We start from the raw sequence: 22,089 nt of genomic DNA, 5'->3' as shown, positions 1-22,089 counted from the left end.
GTAACCGAACATTTTATACTCTCGCAATTTATTTATTTAACTTTATTTATATTATATAATACACAATTTGACCCACATATTCGTCATATATATTGTATAAAGTGCATTGAAATTTGGAAACCATAATATTAGGTTAGAAGCCCTCATGTTCGATATATGGGGCCTTGACAACCTATGGTCCGATTTCGGTGATTTTTAGAATGAGGCTGCCACACTATAAACGTAGTATTTGTGCAAAGTTCTGCACCGATATCTTCACTGGTGCTTACTTTATATATTATAAAGTAAACGATTCAGATCGTCTTCAAAGTTCTGGTATATAGGAAGTAGGCGTGGTTGTGAACCGATTTGGCCTATTTTCACAACATATCATTGGGATGTAAGGAAACTATTACAAACCAAGTTTCATTGAAATCGGTCGAGTAGTTCCTGAGGTATGGTTTTGACCCATAAGTGGGCGATGCCACGCCCATTTTTCATTTTGTAAAAAAAATATGCCATTTCTTATGTGAAATTTATTGTTTCCGGCGTTTTTCGTTATTGAGTTAACCCACTTTTAGTAGTTTTCAACATAACCTTTGAATGGTTACAATCCGATTTCCTCCATTTTTGGACTGTATAAGGTAGTACCTAAAAGAAACGACTCTAGATAGTTTCCTTGATATTCCTGTAGTAGTTAGTTTGCGAGATATGTACAAAAAACTTAGTAGGGGCGGGGCCACGCCCACTTCCTCAAAGAAATTACATTCAAATGTGCCCCTCTCTAATGTGATCCTATGTTCCAAATTTTATTTTCATAACTTTATTTATGGCTTAGTTATAGCTCTTTATGTGTTTTTGGTTATCGCCATTTTGTGGGCGTGGCAGTGGTCCGATTGCGCCCATTTTAACCTTCTTATGGTGCCAAGGAATACATGTTCCAAGTTTCATTAAGATATCTCAATTTTTACTCAAGTTACAGCTTGCACGGACGGACAGACAGACAGACATCCGGATTTGAACTTTACTCGTCACCCTGATCACTTTGGTATATATAACCTTATATCTAACTCGTTTAGTTTTATGACTTACAAACAACCGTTATGTGGACAAAACTATAATACTCTCTTTAGCAACTTTTGTTGCGAGAGTATAAAAACAAGAGTTATTTATAAGTTAATGGCAAAATATACTTCCAATGAAAAAAAACGGTTGTAGTTATCTAGAAAATGACATTCTAATATTAAATGAATAATTTAAATAAACTAATTTTATAGAATTGAACTTTGACATGCAATGCAAATGTCAACTCGTGCATTTATTATGACATAAATCATTAGACTTTGTTGGCTTTTTCTCCTTTTTGTTTCGTTGCATTTCATTTCGCCGCTGATGCAAGTCAATTAAGATAATTTTCCATTTGCTAGACACTCCGCTGTTTTTTGTTTTACTTCGTTGAACAAAGCTATAGAGTTTCGTAATTGATTTCACGTTATTTACTCTCTGTTTTCGACTAGTGTTAGGCGTGCATGACGAGCGATGTTTGATTTAGATTTTCACATCATTCATTGCAGATTTGATACTAATTTGGTGTACTAATAGAAATCGCTACATGAGACTTCCCATATATGTACTTACAGACTTTTTGTCAATAAATCTAAGTTAAATAAATACAGTGTTGGTCGAATAAGGGGAATATGTTGGGGTCTAGCATAATCAATTGCACGACTTTAGGGACTGTGGAATAAGTGAATAGATACGGTGTCTAACCTATTCACCCGGTCTTTAGTTCCCCTGGAATAACCGAACTGGGTCGATTAGCTTAACAAGTCCTTAGTTCTCTTAGAATAACCGAACTGGGTCGATTAATTAGCTTAATTAGCCCGAAGCAAGCTGTCTGTCTATCAGATTTTGATTGTTGCATGGAGAATGATGACGGGGATTTTGCTCTGTTACATATTTTGTTGGTTAGCCGTTTCTAATCGAAGACTCAAGAACTAAATACTAATAATGTTCGCTTCCTCCGTGGTTTTAAAAAAAAAAAATTCCTTGAAGCTATCTTGGCAAAAGCTTAAAAAAATTTACGCCAGAAAAGCTTTAGTACAGAGCAACATAGAAAATATAATATATAAGATCGTAAAAAGCTTCGCTTCCATTTGAAGTAGAATGACTTCCAAAATATCGAATTGTGTAAAAATTAGATTCTCCACCAATATCTCTCCATCACTGACTAGTAAAAGCTTATGCAATACCGGCATTCGTAGTAAATGCAAGTACATTGTACGTAGCGTTCGAATGCAAGTATTTACAGCGAAGTTCATGATGTCAACACTATTTACCGCCCCTTAAATTATTAAGGGATTAATTAATTGCTGATATATGTATATAGACGTACCAACTCTTTTACAGACAATTCACATACTCGCGCACATAATTACATGTATGTCTATAGTGATTTTAAGACTTTTGTTTACATTCGTCTCTAGGTTGGCAATTGTTGAAACAATCTGGTCATTAAATAAGTTATTGCATTTTGCTGCAACTGGAAATTGCTGATTTTGCTTCTACATAAACACAAATTGCATGTATGTACACATTAGAGCTCTTGGTATTCGACTAATCGACTAACCGAATTAACCGAATAGGGTATTATTCGAATAATAATATTCGGTATGCACTATTCGGATAGTCGTCAGTCATCGACTATTCGATTAACCGCTCATTTTCGACTATTCGGTTAACCGTTCGTTGTCGACTATTCGAATAGTGCAAGTTCATTAATTTTCTTATTTTTATTGAAAAAAGTGAAACATTAAAACTAACAAAAAACTCGCTATTTTTTATGGCTGTCATACCAAAACTGTTGTTGTTTCACATGCAAAATTAAAATATGACTGATACAACACTGCGTGGTATGTTTCTTGAGTTCGCTATTCTATACCCCTACCCACCTGCTGCCGAATTTTTTCGGTTTTTTGCGGCATATGCCTAGTACTGTAGTAACCGTTTACTTTTTGGAACCGGTTTTTTTTTGGGACACACTCGTGGCAGTGTGGGCGGTCGGTGGGTGGGGCTTTGGGGCATTTTGGGGCAAAACTTCGACGAGTGGGTAGTCGGTTTTCTGTGAAGATCCGGTTTTTTGGGTCGGTCAGTGGTCGGTTTTGCTCGTGCCCTTCTGCCCGAACACTTCTCAACCGATTTATACCGCACATTGTATATATCTGGAAAATACGGACATATATCTGGAAAATCAAAGGCTTTTAGACTGCAAACAATTTTCATTTATTCGAATAGTGACAGTATAACTATTCGAATAACCGCAGTAGAACGACTATTCGAATGGTCGGAACATTGCGACTAACCGAATAGTGCTAACCGGTTAATATTCGTACGAACGGTTACAAACTGGATATTCGAATAATCGGTTTTCAGGTTAATCGAATAATTTTAAGAGCCCTAGTACATATACATACATTTATTATTTATATACATATATTTTGTTGCATTTCGATGCTGACGCTTTTAAGTCACTCAAAATCGCGGTTTGTTTTTGCACGCAGCTTGTGCAATGCATTGTTTATATTTTTGTTGAATTTCTTGCTACCTACACTATTTAGTATTTTTATTTATTTTCTATTATTATTTTTCTTTAATTTCAGTGTAAAACAACATGCAGTCGGTGAAAACGAACGATTTGCCGGAGAATCCGCGCGAACGTGCTAGTGTGATATCAGCGCTCTGCTTTTGGTAAGTTTCCGTGTAACGGGACTAACTCCCTGGATATATTTGAAGACTAGAATAAGTTAGAAGGAATTTATAATGTAATATAATAAGGATTCAGGATTTTAAAAGATTTAGACTCGAGTGTTTGCCGGCCTAACTGTCTGTATAACATTCTTTATAACAGAGAAACCCAAAAGTTTCGAGGGATTGAAGCGGACAATAGCATATAATGTTCATTAAAGTGATCTGTAATCTAGTGTAAATCTAGGAAGAAATCCCAATGAAGACTCAAGCTACTTTCAACAATTTGCGTAACATCAAAGATTCGGTTGTAACAGTTTTAAAATAATAACTCGGCACTGATGGACAACTGAACACTCAACCTTTATATGTAGCTTTTCAGAAACTTCTCATTAACACGTTGACTGCCATGTTACGCGGTTTTCTGAATATGCCCTAGTACTTATGATTATATTTGAACGATCCTAAAGCGCTTATCTGTTGGCGGTTGTTATCTCTACAACGTCTTGGAGACAAATATTTACCTTATTGATTGATATATCCATAATCTTTTTTCTCTTTGTTTCTCTAGGTATACATTACCCATATTTTTCAAAGGTCGTAAAAAGACGCTAGACACAAAAGATTTGTACAAAGCGTTGACGGTGCATAAATCAGGTGAGCTTATATATTATTTAAAGAAGTGGATCACAGTTGTTGCTGCAGCTGTAAGAGAAACACCTAGTACTTGTACCAGCTACAACATCTTGTTTTTATGTTGTGACATTTTCAAAAAATCGATGTCATAACTCAACGATACATTGACCGATCGACTTCAAATTTAATCTGAGTATTCTTGAATATATTTACTATACAATGAGCTACGATCTTTTTGATTTGTTGAAAATTGTCAATTTGGCATTCAAAAAAGGTAAATTTTATTTACTAAAAAAACGAAATTTTTTTCAGAACTACGCCATTTTGCAATTTTTTGATATTTTTTAAAAATCATAGGTCATTTTATAGGAAATATATTTACCTTTAATAGCCTTTTTGAATTTTTTTGTTTCGGTAGCTCATTCGGCCGGAATCATGTCAGCAGATAGGGAACTTTTTTTGGCACCTCCGAAGACAGCATATAACTCCGTTATTATACTCTCGCAACAAAAGTTGCTAAGAGAGTATTATAGTTTTGTCCACATAACGGTTGTTTTTAAGTCCTAAAACTAAACGAGTTAGATATAAGGATATATATACCAAAGTGATCAGGGTGACTAGTAAAGTTCAAATCCGGATGTCTGTCTGTCTGTCCGTCCGTGCAAGCTGTAACTTGAGTAAAAATTGAGATATCTTTATGAAACTTGGAACACGTGTTCCTTTTCACCATAAAACGGTTAAGTTCGAAGTTGGGCGGAATCGGACCATCGCCACGCCCACAAAATGGCGAAAACTAAAAACCTATAAAGTGTCATAACTAAGCCATAAATAAAGTTATGAAAATAAAATTTGGAACATAGGATCGCATTAGGGAGAGGCACATTTGAATGTAATTTTTTTGCGTGACCCCGCCCTCAAATACGTTTTTTGCATATGCTAGCAAACCAATAAAACTATATATACCAAACTTTCTGCAGTCGTTTCTTTTAGCCGTTTCCTTATACAGTCCAAAAATGAAAGAACTCGGATAATAACCACGCCCACCTCCCATACAAAGGTGAGGTTGCAAATGACTAAAAGTGCGTTAACTCACTAACGAGAAACGTCAGAAACACCAAATTTTACATAAGAAATGGCAGAAGGTAGCTGCACTGAGATTTTTTTACAAAATGGAAAATGGGCGTGACATCGCCCACTTATGGGTCAAAAACCATATCTCAAGAACTACTCGACAGATTTCAATGAAATTCGGTATATAATATTTTCTTGACACCCTGATGACACGGGTGGAATATGGGCGAAATCGGTTCACAACTACGCCTATTTCCCATATAACTCAATTTTGAATCCTTCTGATTCGTTCACTTTATAATGTATACATAAGGAACCGATGAAGATAGCGAAATAAAACTTTACACAAATACTGTATTTGAGCTGTGACATCACTTGTGGAAAAACCATGACTTTTCAAGGTCCCTGATATCAAACATGAAGAACTCACTGCCTAAGGGTAATTTTTCACCGAAAATATAGGTAGATCTCTAAATAAATTGCGAGAGTATAAAATGTTCGGTGGCACCCGAACTTAGCCTTTCCTTACTTGTTTTTCAATATTTTTGTAAAAAGAAAATGTTGAAATGTAACTGCAAATATACCTTATTATGTGTAAAAAACAATCAATCGAGTACTTTCTTTAAAAAAAAAATTCTCGAAAATCCCCTTATTTTTTCATGGTTTACACTGGTATAGGCCCCTTAAGGGCTTGCAGCTAATTATCAAACTAAAAAAAATATGGTATGAATATTCACTACAACAAATCTTATAAAGCCAGAATTATATGCGTTGAATAATTAAGTATATTTGTGTTATTTCTGTACATGACGAGTTATTTTTAATAACACGCGATATACTTACTGGTAGCGGCATTTTCACTTCGCCTTCAATTCCATAAACACGATTTTTCTGTGTGTTTGTGTCAAAATGTATTCATTTGAGTTAAAACACTTTTTTCTTGATTAAATCCAACATGTCCTAAGCTAAGATTATCAAATATAAATGTGAACAACTATTCGTTCTTAAGAAATCTACAGCTTAAAGTTTGTATTCTGCTGCAAAAATTGTGTTAAGTACACGAAGTAACCGTTACAATGTCATTATGAATGAAGCAGACAGACTTACAATAATTAGTAATGCGCTAACTGAAAAAAATCTAGGACTAAATTGTAAATAATTGCAATAAAAATGTTATGAATGCACTTGCACTCAGCAGTGGCAGCATTGTCTGTGTAATACTTTTAGCTGAATCTAGATTGTCTTTATAATTTATTTATTTACTTATATTTCATTGAGGCTAACATTTGTTTCTGTATTTGCCAGTTGAGTAGTCGGGCACATAGATACATATATCTATATATGTATCTATATGTATATAAGTAGAACTAAACTTTATGTCCCTATTCTACGCTTTAATTATTCAGTAATAATAATGGACAGTGTTGCTCCAAATGTTTTTCCGATTATTACAATGCTCTCATAACCTCAATAAATTAATGGTTAGTTCTTTAAATTTCATCGAGAAAATCCCTTATCAAAAGAAATTAACATGGATACGTCGTTTTCTATTAAGTTTTAAATAAGCTCATTATGTGTGAATTTGAGGTTATGGAATGATAGGAAGTATATTTTTATCATTTAAAACCAATAGGGATATACGATATAACAAATATTTTAATAGTTTTCAATAACCCAAATTAAAATATTAATTTTTTTTTTAACAAAAAAATATAAGCTCAATTTGTATTATGATTCAGCGGTGCAACTCTGTTCACACAAACCTAATCTCAAATCGTTTTTTGTTGAATATTCATAGTTGCTGTTGATTCTATACCATTTGTATATAGATTACTTTAATTGAACTAAATTGGTTTGTTTATAAATGACGACGCACAACGCTTGAAGTGCTTTAAATTTTTTGTACCCACAAGTCAAGACAATGTTAATGAATTCATTGTAAGACCTACAAATGCATGCATTATTATAAATGAAAGAAAAAGTATTTATTTCTACGTCATATGTGTCAATCTGTTAATTATTCCAATGGGACAAGAGCTGCATCTGATTCTTAACATGAAATGAAATAATTCACTGCTCTCCAATACTATTTGAAGAACTTATTTTAATTCTCCAAGAGTGAAAGCTCTTCAAATGAGTTAAATAAGGTCGTGCAGATTGAGGCCAATCTTCGTTTTTTATGCATAAAGCAACGAAAGCACGAATCATTGGAAATGAAGTCGGGGTTGCTTCCTGATACTAATTTCTTATAAATGGAAATATACAATGCCTATCACAAATAATACGAAAATATCACAAATCAAATGCATTTCATCATATCGCTAACACTAAATAAAAATTTCCAGTAAAATCAAAAAGTAAAATATGTAACTTTAGGTACTCAAATGTGCCAGTATTCACATAAGACCACATTTACAAATCGACTTCACTTGTTGTTTCGAATTGCCATCAATTTACGTATCTTGAACTTGGAAGATTATAGGAACATTATTGCGTCGATTCGCTACAAATCTGATTCATATGTGCATATGTATGTACACCCAACAACGTTCTTTCAGAAATCGCCTATCAATGCAGTCACCTTTTTCGGTCTACTGTGCCGTGGGTTACATGCGGAAAGATAATGACAAAGGCAATGACTTCTGTCCAGGAACTTATAAACAACATCAAATATTATTTAATTGAGTAAAACACACTTATTATATTGTAGATTGTAGAAGTTCGAGACATTTATTTCATTCAATGTTTACTTAAGAGTGAGTCAAGAAATTAGATATTGAAATTAGTTTTAGAGAGGTCCCCAATTTATGATTATGATATAATCTAATATTCATTTGAGTATTTTTGGACAGCAACTTAAGGTTCACGAATTTACTAATTTACATTTCTACTCGGACATAGAGCCTGAATGATTACGTACATATGTGTGTGTAAATATAACTATACATACAGAGGTAGTCAAAATTATTTACACATCGGACGTTTTTTTACAAGTTTCACAGAAAAAGCTTTCGCTTGTTGTTGTTGTTGTCGCAGGGTAACAAAATGCGATGTTGTTGTAAACCTTGATCTATTCCCGAGAGAATGAAGTCGGTTTGGCTAGAATAGCTAGAAATATGGCGGAGAAATAAGCAAATGAACTGAAGACTCGCAGTAGTCAAAAGTATTTACACACGGCGATTTAGCCTTTATCCTTGGATTTGGTTTGAGCAAAAGTAGTAATTTGATTCTATTGCATTCTTAACTACCTAACTCAGCCTTAAAATAAAAAAAAATTGGTAATAAAATGTCGAAAACAAAGGAATTATCGATTATAACTAGATTGGAGACTGTTATTAAGTTTAAGACACGGGTTTAGGCTTCGGAGTTAGTTAAAATTTATAGAATTTGATGGAATACTGTTTATAATGTTATTAAAAAGAAGGAAACGAAGTATTGCAAGGACAATTTAAAGAGTACTGGGTAGAAACCTGAGATAACTCCAAGATAATGTAGAAGATTAGTAGGAACTGTCATACAAAATCCCACAATTAGTCCTCTTAATATTGCAGCATCATCGAATCAGCATATTGCATGAACAGCCAATGATGCTACACTTCTAAGGACATTTTAAAATTGTAACATAAATAGTCAAATTGTGTATAAAGTTGACCACTTCCGAAACCAAAAAAGCGATATGCCTCTCATTTGCCTTAAAATGCATCCTCAAGCCTGTCGTGGACAGATAAGGCTGATTTTTTGTTCCAGGGCTTCTTTAGTAAACGCTTTATGCATTTACCACGTGAGAAGAAGAATAATGCAGTTTAGACGCTAAATAGAGTCGGGAGTGATGATTTTTGATTTATTTTATTCTTTGGGGAAATTTTCCTTACTTCTGTTTTGGAGATTTGGTACTAATTTAGTGACCCTAAATCATCCGGATATATCAGAATTCACATGACCATGCCATTGTAGTGGTCCGCCGGCCTTTACCAACTATTGACGCCCTGACCAAAACTTTAGACAAAATGTTTGGTCTTTCATTAAATATCAGAGGACAATTGATATATTAATCGAAAACGCCGAAATTACCGACATTTGGTCTAAATTAACTGTTAACTTAGCGCACAATTGTGTTGAATCAATTCGAACCATAAAGCAGGCTGGTATTGACCCCAATGGTAATGTAACCCATTATGAATTTATCGCCTTAGAATAGGAATTTATACTGAACCTTAAAATGTTATAGTTATCATTAAATAAGAACAGGATAATAGAGTTCAAGTCGTGTGTAAATACTTTTGACGCAAAAAAAATGTGTGTAAATACTTTTGACTACTCCGAGTCTTCAGTTCATTTGCTTATTTCTCCGCCATATTTCTAACTATTCTTGCCAAACCGACGTCATTCGCTCGGGAATAGATCAAGATTTACAACAACATAGCATTTTGTTACCCTGCGACAACAACAACAACAAGCGAAAGGTTTTTCTGTGAAACATCTAAAAAAACGTCCGATGTGTAAATAATTTCGACTACCTCTGTATATGTAGGAACATATATTATATATGGATGACTGTGCATATATGTACATATATGCAATTTCACAATAAATTCTTATCGATGCGGTGATAAGAAATTTTCAAATTATATACAAGGAGAAGAAATCTTGCCCGCCCAATTATTTATGCTAGCTTATTTTTTATGGCTAGCTTTTGTATAACGTAATCTCTCTCAGTTTGCCGTTTTTCGAGCATCTCATATTTTATTGTTTGTTTTTGTTGCCAATTTCTTTGTTTCCTAGCGAAATGTATACATTTGTCGCTGTGCGAGGGTGCCTCATAAAACTTAATTACCTGAATTGCGTGACATAAACTGTATCAACAAAGATTATTTGAATAATTTAAAAGCAACACTTACATTTGTAGATGTTTCATTCATTACTCTCTGTTCCAATGACGGTTCGTAAAACTTTAACAAGTTAAACTATTAGTAAAGCCAAATTTAATGACACCTGCTGCTGTGGAATTCGTTAATAAAAATCAAAACTATCCTCTGGCACACTTACCCAGCAACAAATTTAATCAGTAAAAACTTGGTATAGATCACAGTAGACCTCTACATCTTGGGGCAAACACAAGCAACTTCACGAACGATATCAATCTGATAACAACGTGTACATATTTCTTAAGTGTTTGTGAATTGAACAGTCTAAACATTTTAGGACGTAGTCAGTGGATTTTAAGAGGTGTGAAGTGAGGTTTGCTTAGATCTTTTGGGGTAACGGGTCTTCAGTATATGTATTAATGTAATCTCAAAACTGTTTATCAGGTTCGTTTATCTTTAGAAAAGTCACGTGAGATGCATATTTTACCTTTATAAGTTGCGTGTGGTCTAGCTGGTCTACATTTTGTGAGATCAGGTTTATTTAGATTGTCAGAGGTTACGTTAAGTTAACCTTGCTTATTTCATGAGGGGTCACGTGAGGTCAGGTTTGTTTGCATTTAGAGAGGTTGCATGAAGTCGGGTTTGCATACCTTCTATGGATTGAAGTTATGTCCGATTTATTTATATTTTTAAGAATCATTGAGGTCATATTTGTCTGTCTCAGATTTGTTTTACATGGGACCATCTTGTTATTATCCGATTTCTCTGATTTTCGCATCATACAATGTTCATACCATAGATATAGAAGAGGTATATTTTAAGTAAATTTGGTTAATAGAGCCTTTGTAATTTACGAGGTAATTTAATTTTGCATTTGTACTTTGTGGTCAGGGTAATTTTAACTCAAGTTATCGCTTGCACGGACAGATGGACGGAAAATTGAATGTTAAAGTAAACAAAAATGACGAAATTTGAAGTTGCTTGCTTTCCTCATTCGTGGAAAACGAAAAAAAAAAATCTAATCTGCAAATCGAGAATAAGTGGTATAACAACTTGATAGCCCAAAATTTATGTATATTACAACTCCAAAGCTTTATCATTTCGTTTATATTTTTTTTTATACAGAAACACTTGGAAATGATATGAGTGCATCATGGGAGCAGGAATTGCAACGCAAGTCTACATCGAAGAAAGGGCCGAGCTTACTAAAAGCTACAATACGTGTTTTTGGTTGCCGTTATGCACTCTTGGGTCTAGTGTTGCTGATACTTGAATTGGGTCTGAGGTAAATATCTCGCGAAACACTGATCTTTTTATTCGCAGATGAAATAATTTGGTGTTTCTGCTTTGTAGAGCCTTACAGCCCCTTTTTCTACTGGGTTTAATAGCGTATTACTCGAAAGGTGAAGACAATATAAACACGGCATATCTCTATGCAGCGGGTGTAATACTTTGTAGTGCTATAAATGTGATCATCATGCATCCCTACATGCTGGGCACCATGCACGTGGGCATGAAGATACGTGTGGCTATGTGTAGTATGATTTATAGAAAGGCGCTGCGCTTGAGCCGCACTGCCCTGGGTGAGACCACCGCTGGGCAGGTCGTTAATTTGATATCGAACGATGTGGGTCGCTTGGATTTAGCTATGATTTTTATACACTATCTTTGGCTTGGCCCTGTCGAGACGATCTTCATCACCTACTTAATGTCAATTGAGGTGAGCTCAGCACTTTACTTATAAATACATTCGCTTAAAAGTTTGCTTGTTTGCACAATTACAGATTGGTGTTGCGGCTACATTCGGTGTGGCCTTTATGTTGCTCTTTATTCCGCTTCAAGGTTGGCTGGGCAAGAAGACGTCAGTGTTACGCTTGCGTACCGCTTTGCGTACAGATGAACGTGTGCGCATGATGAACGAAATTATCTCGGGCATACAGGTGATCAAAATGTATGCGTGGGAAATACCATTCGGCAAAATGGTGGCCTATGCGCGCAAAAAGGAAATCAATGCTATACGTAAGGTGTCGTATATACGTGGTGTACTGCTGTCGTTCATCATGTTTCTGACGCGCGTCTCCGTTTTTCTCAGTTTGGTTGGTTATGTGCTGCTGCAAAAGGTGCTGACGCCCGAGAAGGCTTTCGTCATTACGGCTTACTATAATATTTTGCGCACCACAATGACGGTGTTCTTTCCACAAGGTATTTCGCAGTTGGCTGAGGCTTTGGTGTCCATTAAACGCATACAAAAGTTCATGCTTTACGAAGAGACTGACATAGTTGACAAATCAGTCGATAATCCCAACTATCCTGGCAGTAACCAATCAACCGTTGTCAAAGACGATGAAAAGCCGTTGGACAAAAAGGAGGCGGAAAAGGCGTTTGCCTCTAATGGACACGCAACACTGTCGGAAGCTGGCATTGTATTGAGCAATGTGAAAGCTAAATGGGATCCTAATTCGTCGGAGTACACATTGGATGACGTGAATTTGCGTGTGCAACCCGGCACACTGGTTGCAATTATCGGACCAGTGGGTTCAGGAAAATCAAGGTGAGTTTGCAGTTTGCAACAAAATTTCACGTAAAAGTAAAAATTGTATTTACTCTTTCAGTTTAGTACAAAGCATACTCGGTGAATTGCGGCCTGAGTCGGGCACCATAAAGGTGAACGGCACATTCTCCTATGCCTCGCAGGAACCATGGCTTTTTACCGGTACCGTACGCCAGAATATACTCTTCGGCCAGCCAATGAATCGACGTCGCTACCAGCAAGTGGTGAAGAAATGTGCGTTGGAGCGTGATTTCGAGCTACTACCTTACGGCGACAAGACAATTGTGGGTGAACGTGGTGCCTCGCTATCGGGTGGACAGAAGGCACGTATTAGTTTGGCGCGCGCTGTCTACCGTGAAACCTCAATCTACCTGTTGGATGATCCATTGAGTGCGGTAGACACACACGTAGGCCGTCATCTCTTCGATCAATGTATGCGCGGTTTTCTGCGCGAGCACATCGTTGTTCTGGTCACACATCAATTGCAGTTCCTACAACAAGCCGATCAAATTGTCATCATGGAAAAGGGTCGTGTAAGCGCAGTTGGCACTTATGACTCATTGCGCGAATCCGGTTTGGATTTTGCGAATCTTTTGGCTGACCCAGAGCGAGAAGAGGCCGTCGAAGAGAAGTCGCGTTCGCGCTCAAGTAGCAAAGTTTATAGCAATCGTCGAAATAGTGAGGCATCTTTGAATTCGGTAGCAGACTCATACGTCGAAGACACACCAATGCAGCAACAGGAGACACAGGAACAGGGTCAAATCGGTTTGGAATTGTATCAGAAATATTTCCGTGCCGGTGGCGGTTTCCTCACATTCTTCATCATGTTGTTTTTCTGTGTGCTGGCGCAAGCGCTCGCTTCAGGCGGCGATTGGTTCTTGTCATATTGGTAAGTGTGTTTGTATGTCTCTGACTTTGTGTGCTCAGTTGGTTGAAGCATAAGCTAAACACTAATTCATTTATAGGGTCGCCAAAAAGGGTCGTGATGGTAAAATGTATTCGGCTAGATTCAATGACTCGCGCATCGACGAGACTTTCGACAGTTTCAACGATACGACAACACTGCCATCAACAGCGCTGACTGAACAGGAATCGATAATAAAGACTATGCTGCGCGATGTGGGTGTCGACATCGACTCAGAAATGTTGGATATTTACATATTTACGGGTATAACAATGGCCACCGTTGTCATCACGCTCGCGCGTAGTTTCCTCTTCTTCAATGTGGCCATGAGAGCTTCCATTAATCTGCACAACTCCATGTTCCGCGGCATAACGCGAGCGGCGATGTACTTCTTCAACACAAATCCCACCGGTCGCATATTGAACCGTTTCTCCAAGGATATGGGTCAGGTGGACGAGATATTACCTTCAGTTATGATGGACGTCATACAGATATTCCTTTCACTCTTCGGTATTGTCATTGTGATCGCTATTGTGAATCCGATCTTCCTAGTACCAACAGCCATATTGGCGGTATTCTTCTACTACTTGAGATCATTCTACTTGAAGACGTCTAGGGATGTGAAGCGATTGGAGGCAATAAGTAAGTAGTGAGGGAGAAATACCTTTATATTACTTAATTTGAACGACAAAATATTTTATATTTCCTTAAATTTTAGCGCGCTCGCCTATCTACTCGCACATGGCTGCTTCACTTTCTGGCTTACCGACGATACGTGCTTATGGCGCTCAACGCGTGCTGATCTATGAGTTCGACAACTACCAGGATCTGCACAGTTCCGCATTTTACATGTTCATCTCGACGTCACGCGCCTTCGGCTACTGGCTAGACTGCTGCTGTATTGTCTATATAGCCATAATAACCTTGAGTTTCTTCATCTTCCCACCGGCGAACGGTGGCGACGTGGGCTTGGCCATAACACAAGCAATGGGCATGACTGGCATGGTACAATGGGGCATGCGTCAATCCGCAGAGTTGGAGAACACCATGACTGCGGTGGAGCGTGTCGTGGAGTATGATGACATCGAACCGGAGGGTGAATTGGAATCGACTGCCGATAAGAAACCACCAAAAACTTGGCCAGAGGAAGGTAAAATCGTATTCGATGAATTAAGTCTGCGCTACTTCCCTGATCCAAAGGCAGAATATGTATTGAAATCACTCAATTTTGTGATCAAGCCCCGCGAAAAGGTGGGCATAGTGGGACGTACTGGCGCCGGCAAGTCGTCACTGATCAATGCGCTCTTTCGGCTCTCATACAATGATGGTTCGATTGTTATCGATTCGCGTGACACCAAAGACATGGGTTTGCATGATTTGCGCAGCAAAGTCTCAATTATACCACAGGAACCGGTGCTCTTCTCCGGCACAATGCGTTACAATCTGGATCCATTCGATGAGTATTCGGATGCCAAATTGTGGGAGGCACTTGAGGAGGTGAGTGTGATTGTTTAATTGCTGTTGTATTGCATGCAATTCTATTTTCATATATTCGATATTCAATAGGTTAAATTGAAGAATGTCGTTGCCGAGTTGCCAAGTGGTTTGCAAAGTAAAATCTCCGAAGGCGGTGCCAACTTTAGTGTTGGCCAGCGTCAATTGGTCTGCTTAGCACGTGCCATATTGCGTGAAAATCGTGTTTTGGTGTTAGACGAGGCGACCGCGAATGTGGACCCACAAACGGATGCGCTCATACAGCTGACCATCAGGGATAAATTCAAATATTGCACTGTACTCACAATCGCTCACAGACTGAACACTGTTATGGACTCGGATAAGGTTTTGGTCATGGACGCGGGACAAGTGGTGGAGTTCGGCACACCATATGAGCTCTTAACAAAGAGCGAAGCGAAGATCTTCTACGGCATGGTGCAGCAAACGGGCAAGTCAACCGCTGAGAATCTAACCAAAGTTGCGCAGAAAGTAAGTGGTTGCAGCAATTAATCTTATATAAAGTAATAATAATAATAATAAATAATAATCTATTTCAGGCGCACGAGTTAAGCTTGAAATCGAAAATGGAATAAAACGGTTTATGAGCTAAGCAATCAAGAATTGTACTATGTGAAACGAGTTTGCCAAGCGAAAACGCCTCTTTTTATGTTTATAGTGCAATTTTGTAGAAATATTAACTTTGTCACACATGTACATTCGTATAATTGGACTTGACAAAACGACTTGCCCTTTAAGCCTTTCAATATTTAAGTGTATATATAATGTATATAAATTGCTGTACATTCTTCGCTACAAACACAACGTTGAAGTGCTTCGTTCTTGTCAAAAATCCACGTAAATCTGAAAAAGTGCATAAAAACATTCACTACTTACTAACAAACATAAATAAGTATGTAGTTAGCGTAGCGCATACTTTTAAGCACAAATTCTGTAAATTTATAATTCTAATTTTTTATTATTTTATTTTACTGCTATAATTTGTAGTTATTGTAAATGTTAAAGTGATTTGTGTTATAGCTTTAAGTAAATAAGTACATACATACAAACCTACATGTGTCATTCTCCACATGCAGCACTGAAGTGTCATTTACGAACAACATACATATATACATATAAATATATAATTACATAAACATATATCATATATTTTATATAAAATGTATTTTCGCTTTTTTGTATTTATATTGGTATTTGTATAACATTACAAGTTAACGTACTGCGAATTGATATTTCTTATGATAATTAAAATTAATTAAATATAATTAAAAAACATTTATGAAACAATAAACAATAACTATGTACCATATACAATAAATAGAAAATGTGCCTTTACATAAGTTTATAACAAATATATGCCAGTTGATGTATAGTATGTATACGCAAAAGTGAAATTTTAAGTGAGAAATGTATTGTCTTCGATTCTCCAGCAAATAAACGTCCGAAATTTGATATGTGTAAATTTTGGTTTTAATTCTGCAAGCGGCTCTAGAGCTTTTCGAAACAAATTTTTATACTCTCGCAACAAAGTTGCTACGAGAGTATTATAGTTTTGTCCACATAACGGTTGGTTGTAAGTCCTAAAACTAAACGAGTTCGATATAGGGTTATATATACCAATGTGATCAGGGTGAAGAGTGGAGTTCAAATCCGAATGTCTGTCTGTCCGTCCGTCCGTCTGTCCGTCCGTCCGTGCAAGCTGTAACTTGAGTAAAAATTGAGATATTTTAATGAAACTTGGAACACATGTTCCTTGGCACCATAAAGAAGGTTAAGTTCGAAAATGGGCGTAATCGGACCACTGCCACGCCCACAAAATGGCGAAAACCGAAAACACTTAAAGTGCCATAACTAAGCTATAAATAAAGCTATGGAAGTAAAATTTGGTATGAAGGATCGCACTAGGAAGGGGCATACGTGGATGTAATTTTTTTGGGGAAATGTGCGTAGCCCCTCCCCCTACTAAGTTTTTTGTACATAGCTCGCAAACTACTAAAGGTATATCAAGGAAACTTTCTAGAGTCGTTTCTTTTAGGTACTACCTTATAAAGTCAAAAAATGGAGGAAATCGGATTGTAACCACGCCCACCCCCCATACAAAGGTTATGTTGAAAACTACTAAGTGTGGGTTAACACAATAACGAAAAACGCCAGAAACACTAAATTTCACATAAGAAATGGCAGATGGAAGCTGCACTCAGATTTTTTTACAAAATGGAAAATGGGCGTGGCATCGCCCACTTATGGGTCAAAAACCATCTCTCAGCAACTACTCGACCGATTTCAATTGGTTTGTAATAGTTTCTTTACATCCCAATGATATGTAGTAAAAATAGGCCAAATCGCTTCACAACCACGCCTACTTCCTATTAACCAGAACTTTGAAGACGATCTGAATCGTTTACTTTACAATATATAAAGTAAGCACTAGTAAAGATATCGATGCAGAACTTTGCACAAATACTACGTTTATAGTGTGGCAGCCCCATTTTAAAAATCACCGAAATCGGACCATAGGTTGTCAAGGCCCCATATATCGAACATGACGACCTCGGTATTTCTAACCTAATATTAGAGTTTCCAACTTTCAATGGACTTTATACAATATATATGACGAATATGTGGGTCAAATTGTGTATTATATAATATAAATAAAGTTAAATAAATAAATTGCGAGAGTATAAAATGTTCGGTTACACCCGAACTTATCCCTTCTTTACTTGTTATAATGGACTTCATTAGTAAGGCTGTATTACGGTCATGAACTGTCTGTCGCTAACGACATTCGAACTGTAACCTTTTGTAAGCACTGTTTCTTCAAGAATATATTGATTTTTTTTAGTATATTTTGCCGAGTGCCTTCCTAACCTACAAAACTAACTCTAACTCTAACTAACCTCGAAGTGCACCAAATTTGAAGTTGACGTTTTAAAAGAGTTACTTGGATGAATCTATGCATTATACCACAGTTACATTATAGGGATACATTTCAATAAAATATAATTTAATATAAATTATAAGAAATCAGGTTATAATTTTTTTCACTAAAAATGTTAATACTATTCTTCTTGAGAATTCTTCAATTATATTTTTTTTCAAAATAAAAAGGTAATAATAAATATAAAAAATATATAAAAAAGTAATATTTGGATTTCACCAATTTGGTGTTATATGAATTTGTATGAAGAAGAAAAACAAAAATAAACTCACCTATTCACCACTGTAAGTAAAATAAAACCAAGCACAACAAGCTGGCTACCTACACGTACCACGCACGTGGCAGCACTCGTCGGCGCAGAGCAAAACAAAACAATGATAAAAATCTACAATAACAACAATGAAATGTCACTGACTGTTTGTTTTTTGTTTTGATTACTGCCACAGCACCAACATTCAAAAATCACTGCACAAACTTCCAATTAGAAAATAGAAAAAAATATAAAATAATTAAAAAAAAAAACAAATAAAAATGTCTTAATAAATGTGTGAAATGTGCTAAATTGTGAACCAAATAAATGTACACGACTTCACCCATCAATTAGGTGAGCAGCGCCTAAAATCATGCTGTGAGGCATTTGCGTAGCGCCATTGAAAAATTACACAAATAAAAGCCAAAAAACATTGTGTTCTTTTATTGAAAGTGAAAGTCGAAAATAGCGGTAAAGTCAACGGAAATAGTGCTGCATATGCAATACACAATTGATATTTGTTATATAAATAAATAAAATAGCGAGAGTGCATATGAAAAATAGGCGAACCAATCGACTTTGTATTGGGTATTTGCACGCAATTCAGGAGGGTGGAAAATTCAATAATTCGATTCGATCTGCTGCCATGACTCGTGTGATTGTTGGATCTGGCATTTGCGGTAGGGCAGGGTGTCATGCTGTGAGTTAGTGCGCACCGTGCACAGGTCGTGAGGCAGGTGATTGCGATTGACATTGTCGGATGAGTGATTAGTGATGAATTGCTGTGTAGTGGTATGAGTAAACAGAAGTGTGTGTGTGTATATATGTATGTGTTTGAGTTTGTTTATGTGCGCCAGCGGTGGTGGCGTATGAGTGATGAGAATGCTGCATAAAAACTGTAAGTGTGTTAGTGCACTATATGTGTGCATAGCCAAATGAATGGTGTGATTTTCTCGCATCGCGCTCTTATATTATTTAGTTGATTATTAAATACGCTTATTGCTCATATTTAGGTTGCTCATATTTTTTAAACTACAGCAAGCGAGAACGTATGAAATTAATACCTTTGAGGGCCATTCTTATCACTGTTATCACCTAACTGTTGAGTACATCCTTATCCACCCGACTCGGAGACATATTAAAAACTGTTTGAGAAGTGTATGACACTACAACAAAAACATGTATACCAACTGGTGTCTTTCTTTAGAAAGTAAACATTTACCCAATATGTCATTTGAGTATTTTTTCGCGCAAATTAAGAGTTGGCTTTTTATTCAGTCTCATTCATTTTCAATCTGGAACATTGTATAGCGCTCTTTCAATTTTCAATTAAACTCACTTTAAAACCAATGCTATTCCTAATATCCGAAGTCGACTTTTCCACGTTTATGTTATATTATTAGATCAGAATTGTGCGTTTTTGGTACTTCATTACTAGTCAGCTATGAATCAAAGCTATAACTTTTCTTGAAAAAGAAACATTCTTCCCAAAAAATTCCATTGGTCTATAAACAGTTCTGTATTTTAGAAGACGGATCATCATATTTCCAATCAAACTGCAGCCAGTGGCTTAACAAAAGTTTACGTATTGTGGGTCAGATCTCGCCTATTTGTAAAATATTGCCTGATTATAGATTTGCCAACTGGTTACTATAAATATTTGCTTATTTACTTTATAAAAATATCCAAGAGGTTTGCAATATCTTCTCATTCAACATTTTGATTTCGCTTTACCCCTTCGCATTGTCGAAATTTTCGTAATTATTTCTGGTAATTCATCATATAAATTTCTGTGAATCGTTGCCTCATTTGGCTATGAACACAAACAAACAAGCAAGCAGTGCGTATATTTTTATGTACTTCCCATTTCTTTGCTTTTTCGAATTTTGAGTAAGCGCCCAATGCTTACAGAATATTAAGTACCTTCGCATAAGGAGTTCCAGTCATTAAAATTATTTTATTGGAAAGCATTTCAAAACGACGTTGCATCGTTGACGTTGTATACGAGCGCCATCAACAATTGGTAATAATTATAATCGACAAGTATGTGCGAATATGCAAATAGGTAGGCGTGGGTGAGCTTAAATGCGAGTATAATGCAAATAAGCTGTAGAAACAATTTCGGAAAACTTACAAAATTACTAGTTTCATTCTAAATTTCAATAGGAGAACAAATGGGCGCTCTGTGACAGATAGACCAATTATACAGAAATTCTGGAGACCATTTAAGGTCTAATATACATTCGTATGTTATTGTAGACATATGTAGCTAAAAAGCGATACTTGAGTTCTTGAGCATAAAAAATTCACTCATACTCAAGCCTTCCATTGAAGTGAAAATGAGGAAGCGTCAACATATAATTATACCCAAAAGTACTTCACACTTGCCATCTCATTAGTAATACATAAATAGTTGTACGCATACTGATACCACTTCTGCTTGCTAATAGACGTGTTCCGACATAATCTTGTGTTAATCCATTTTACGCCGTACTCCACACCTTGGTATATATAGATTTCACGCTTCATATTTCGTGTGCGGTGGCGTATGAGCTATTAATGGAATTGATGGGTCGTAAAGTTTTCATATACCAAATAATTGCATCAACTGCTGGAAGGAATGCATTTAAATGATAAATTTACGCTATTACCTACGCGGGTGAAGATGTGAAAATTAAGTAGACATTTGTTGTGCATACAAGCTCCCCTGGCGATGTAACATCCGTAAAATTGCGTAATATACTTACGTAAAGAAATGTTGTAAATTTGTATAAATATGTGTAGGTGTATCTCAGAAATGATTTTGAAGTATTGCGTTCCTATCCTATGATCAGATTTTAATAATAAGTTAATAATGAATTTAGTAGTAGTTGAACTTTTTTATACTTTATATTAGCTATTCAAAGCGGCGAATTATGAAAGACTTTTAGTCATTTATTATAAATTATGGTTAGCGTATTGAGTGCCCTACGAGGTTCTAAGACACATATCCGATTAATTTTTTTTTTTAAACTAATTGTTGATATATTATATGAGCTCCGTATATAATTTCTATAAGCTTGTCGATATTTTCATAGAATAATTCCCCCTTCCATGTGAAATTTCTTATGAGACACCCGCAATACACTCATAAGTGTTTTCATATTCGACACTACATATTTCTCCCGCTGTTTTCAATTCACTTTCTGTGTGTTTGGTTACATATTTTTCCCGCTGTTTTCAATTCACTTTCTGTGTGTTTGGTTATTTTAAGCCTTTGGTATTAACAATTAATCTGTTGCTTCCACAATATGTACATCTTCACTGCAATTCTGTTTTCATTTGAGCGAAGTCAACAGTTGCATGCAACTTCCTACGCAATTGGACTGCACCATACATACATACATATATACTTACATACATATACGTACGTACATGTAGATATGTATGTGTATAAATAGTTCCGTATAATACTAACCCAATTATTGCCCATAAATGTGTACCATTAAGGGGTTATACACAGTTAGAATTTTCAAAAAATCGATTTTTTTTATTTCATTTTCTTAATGTACATACATATATTTAAGAATACACACAGAAAATTTCATATCGTTCCGGTGAATATTTTCAAAGTTACAAGCAAATGAAAAATTTGAAAAG

General features: G+C 36.0%; 1 protein-coding gene across 17 annotated transcripts in view; it reads left to right on the top strand.

Moving 5' to 3' along the window:
- The window catches only part of LOC105214115 (probable multidrug resistance-associated protein lethal(2)03659), a 28,399-nt gene extending 11,675 nt beyond the window's left edge, over window positions 1-16,724 (top strand). For 16 of the 17 annotated variants that reach the window (XM_029041511.2, XM_029041510.2, XM_054235085.1 and 13 more), the window contains exons 3-12: window positions 3,639-3,726; window positions 4,295-4,380; window positions 11,421-11,580; window positions 11,649-12,015; window positions 12,080-12,846; window positions 12,908-13,735; window positions 13,812-14,392; window positions 14,469-15,247; window positions 15,317-15,733; window positions 15,802-16,724. In XM_029041511.2, coding sequence (XP_028897344.1) covers window positions 3,650-3,726; window positions 4,295-4,380; window positions 11,421-11,580; window positions 11,649-12,015; window positions 12,080-12,846; window positions 12,908-13,735; window positions 13,812-14,392; window positions 14,469-15,247; window positions 15,317-15,733; window positions 15,802-15,837 — 4,098 coding nt within the window. In that variant the 5' untranslated portion in view covers window positions 3,639-3,649 and the 3' untranslated portion in view covers window positions 15,838-16,724. Of the gene's footprint in view, window positions 1-3,638; window positions 3,727-4,294; window positions 4,381-11,420; window positions 11,581-11,648; window positions 12,016-12,079; window positions 12,847-12,907; window positions 13,736-13,811; window positions 14,393-14,468; window positions 15,248-15,316; window positions 15,734-15,801 lie in introns of those variants that run through there. The other variant, XM_054235099.1, reaches the window with a different exon arrangement.
- The last annotated feature ends 5,365 nt before the right edge of the window (window positions 16,725-22,089 follow it).

This window comes from Zeugodacus cucurbitae, chromosome 2 (genome assembly GCF_028554725.1).
Source record: "Zeugodacus cucurbitae isolate PBARC_wt_2022May chromosome 2, idZeuCucr1.2, whole genome shotgun sequence".
NCBI lineage: Eukaryota > Metazoa > Arthropoda > Insecta > Diptera > Tephritidae > Zeugodacus > Zeugodacus cucurbitae.
This window is presented reverse-complemented; position numbering and strand designations above follow the sequence as displayed.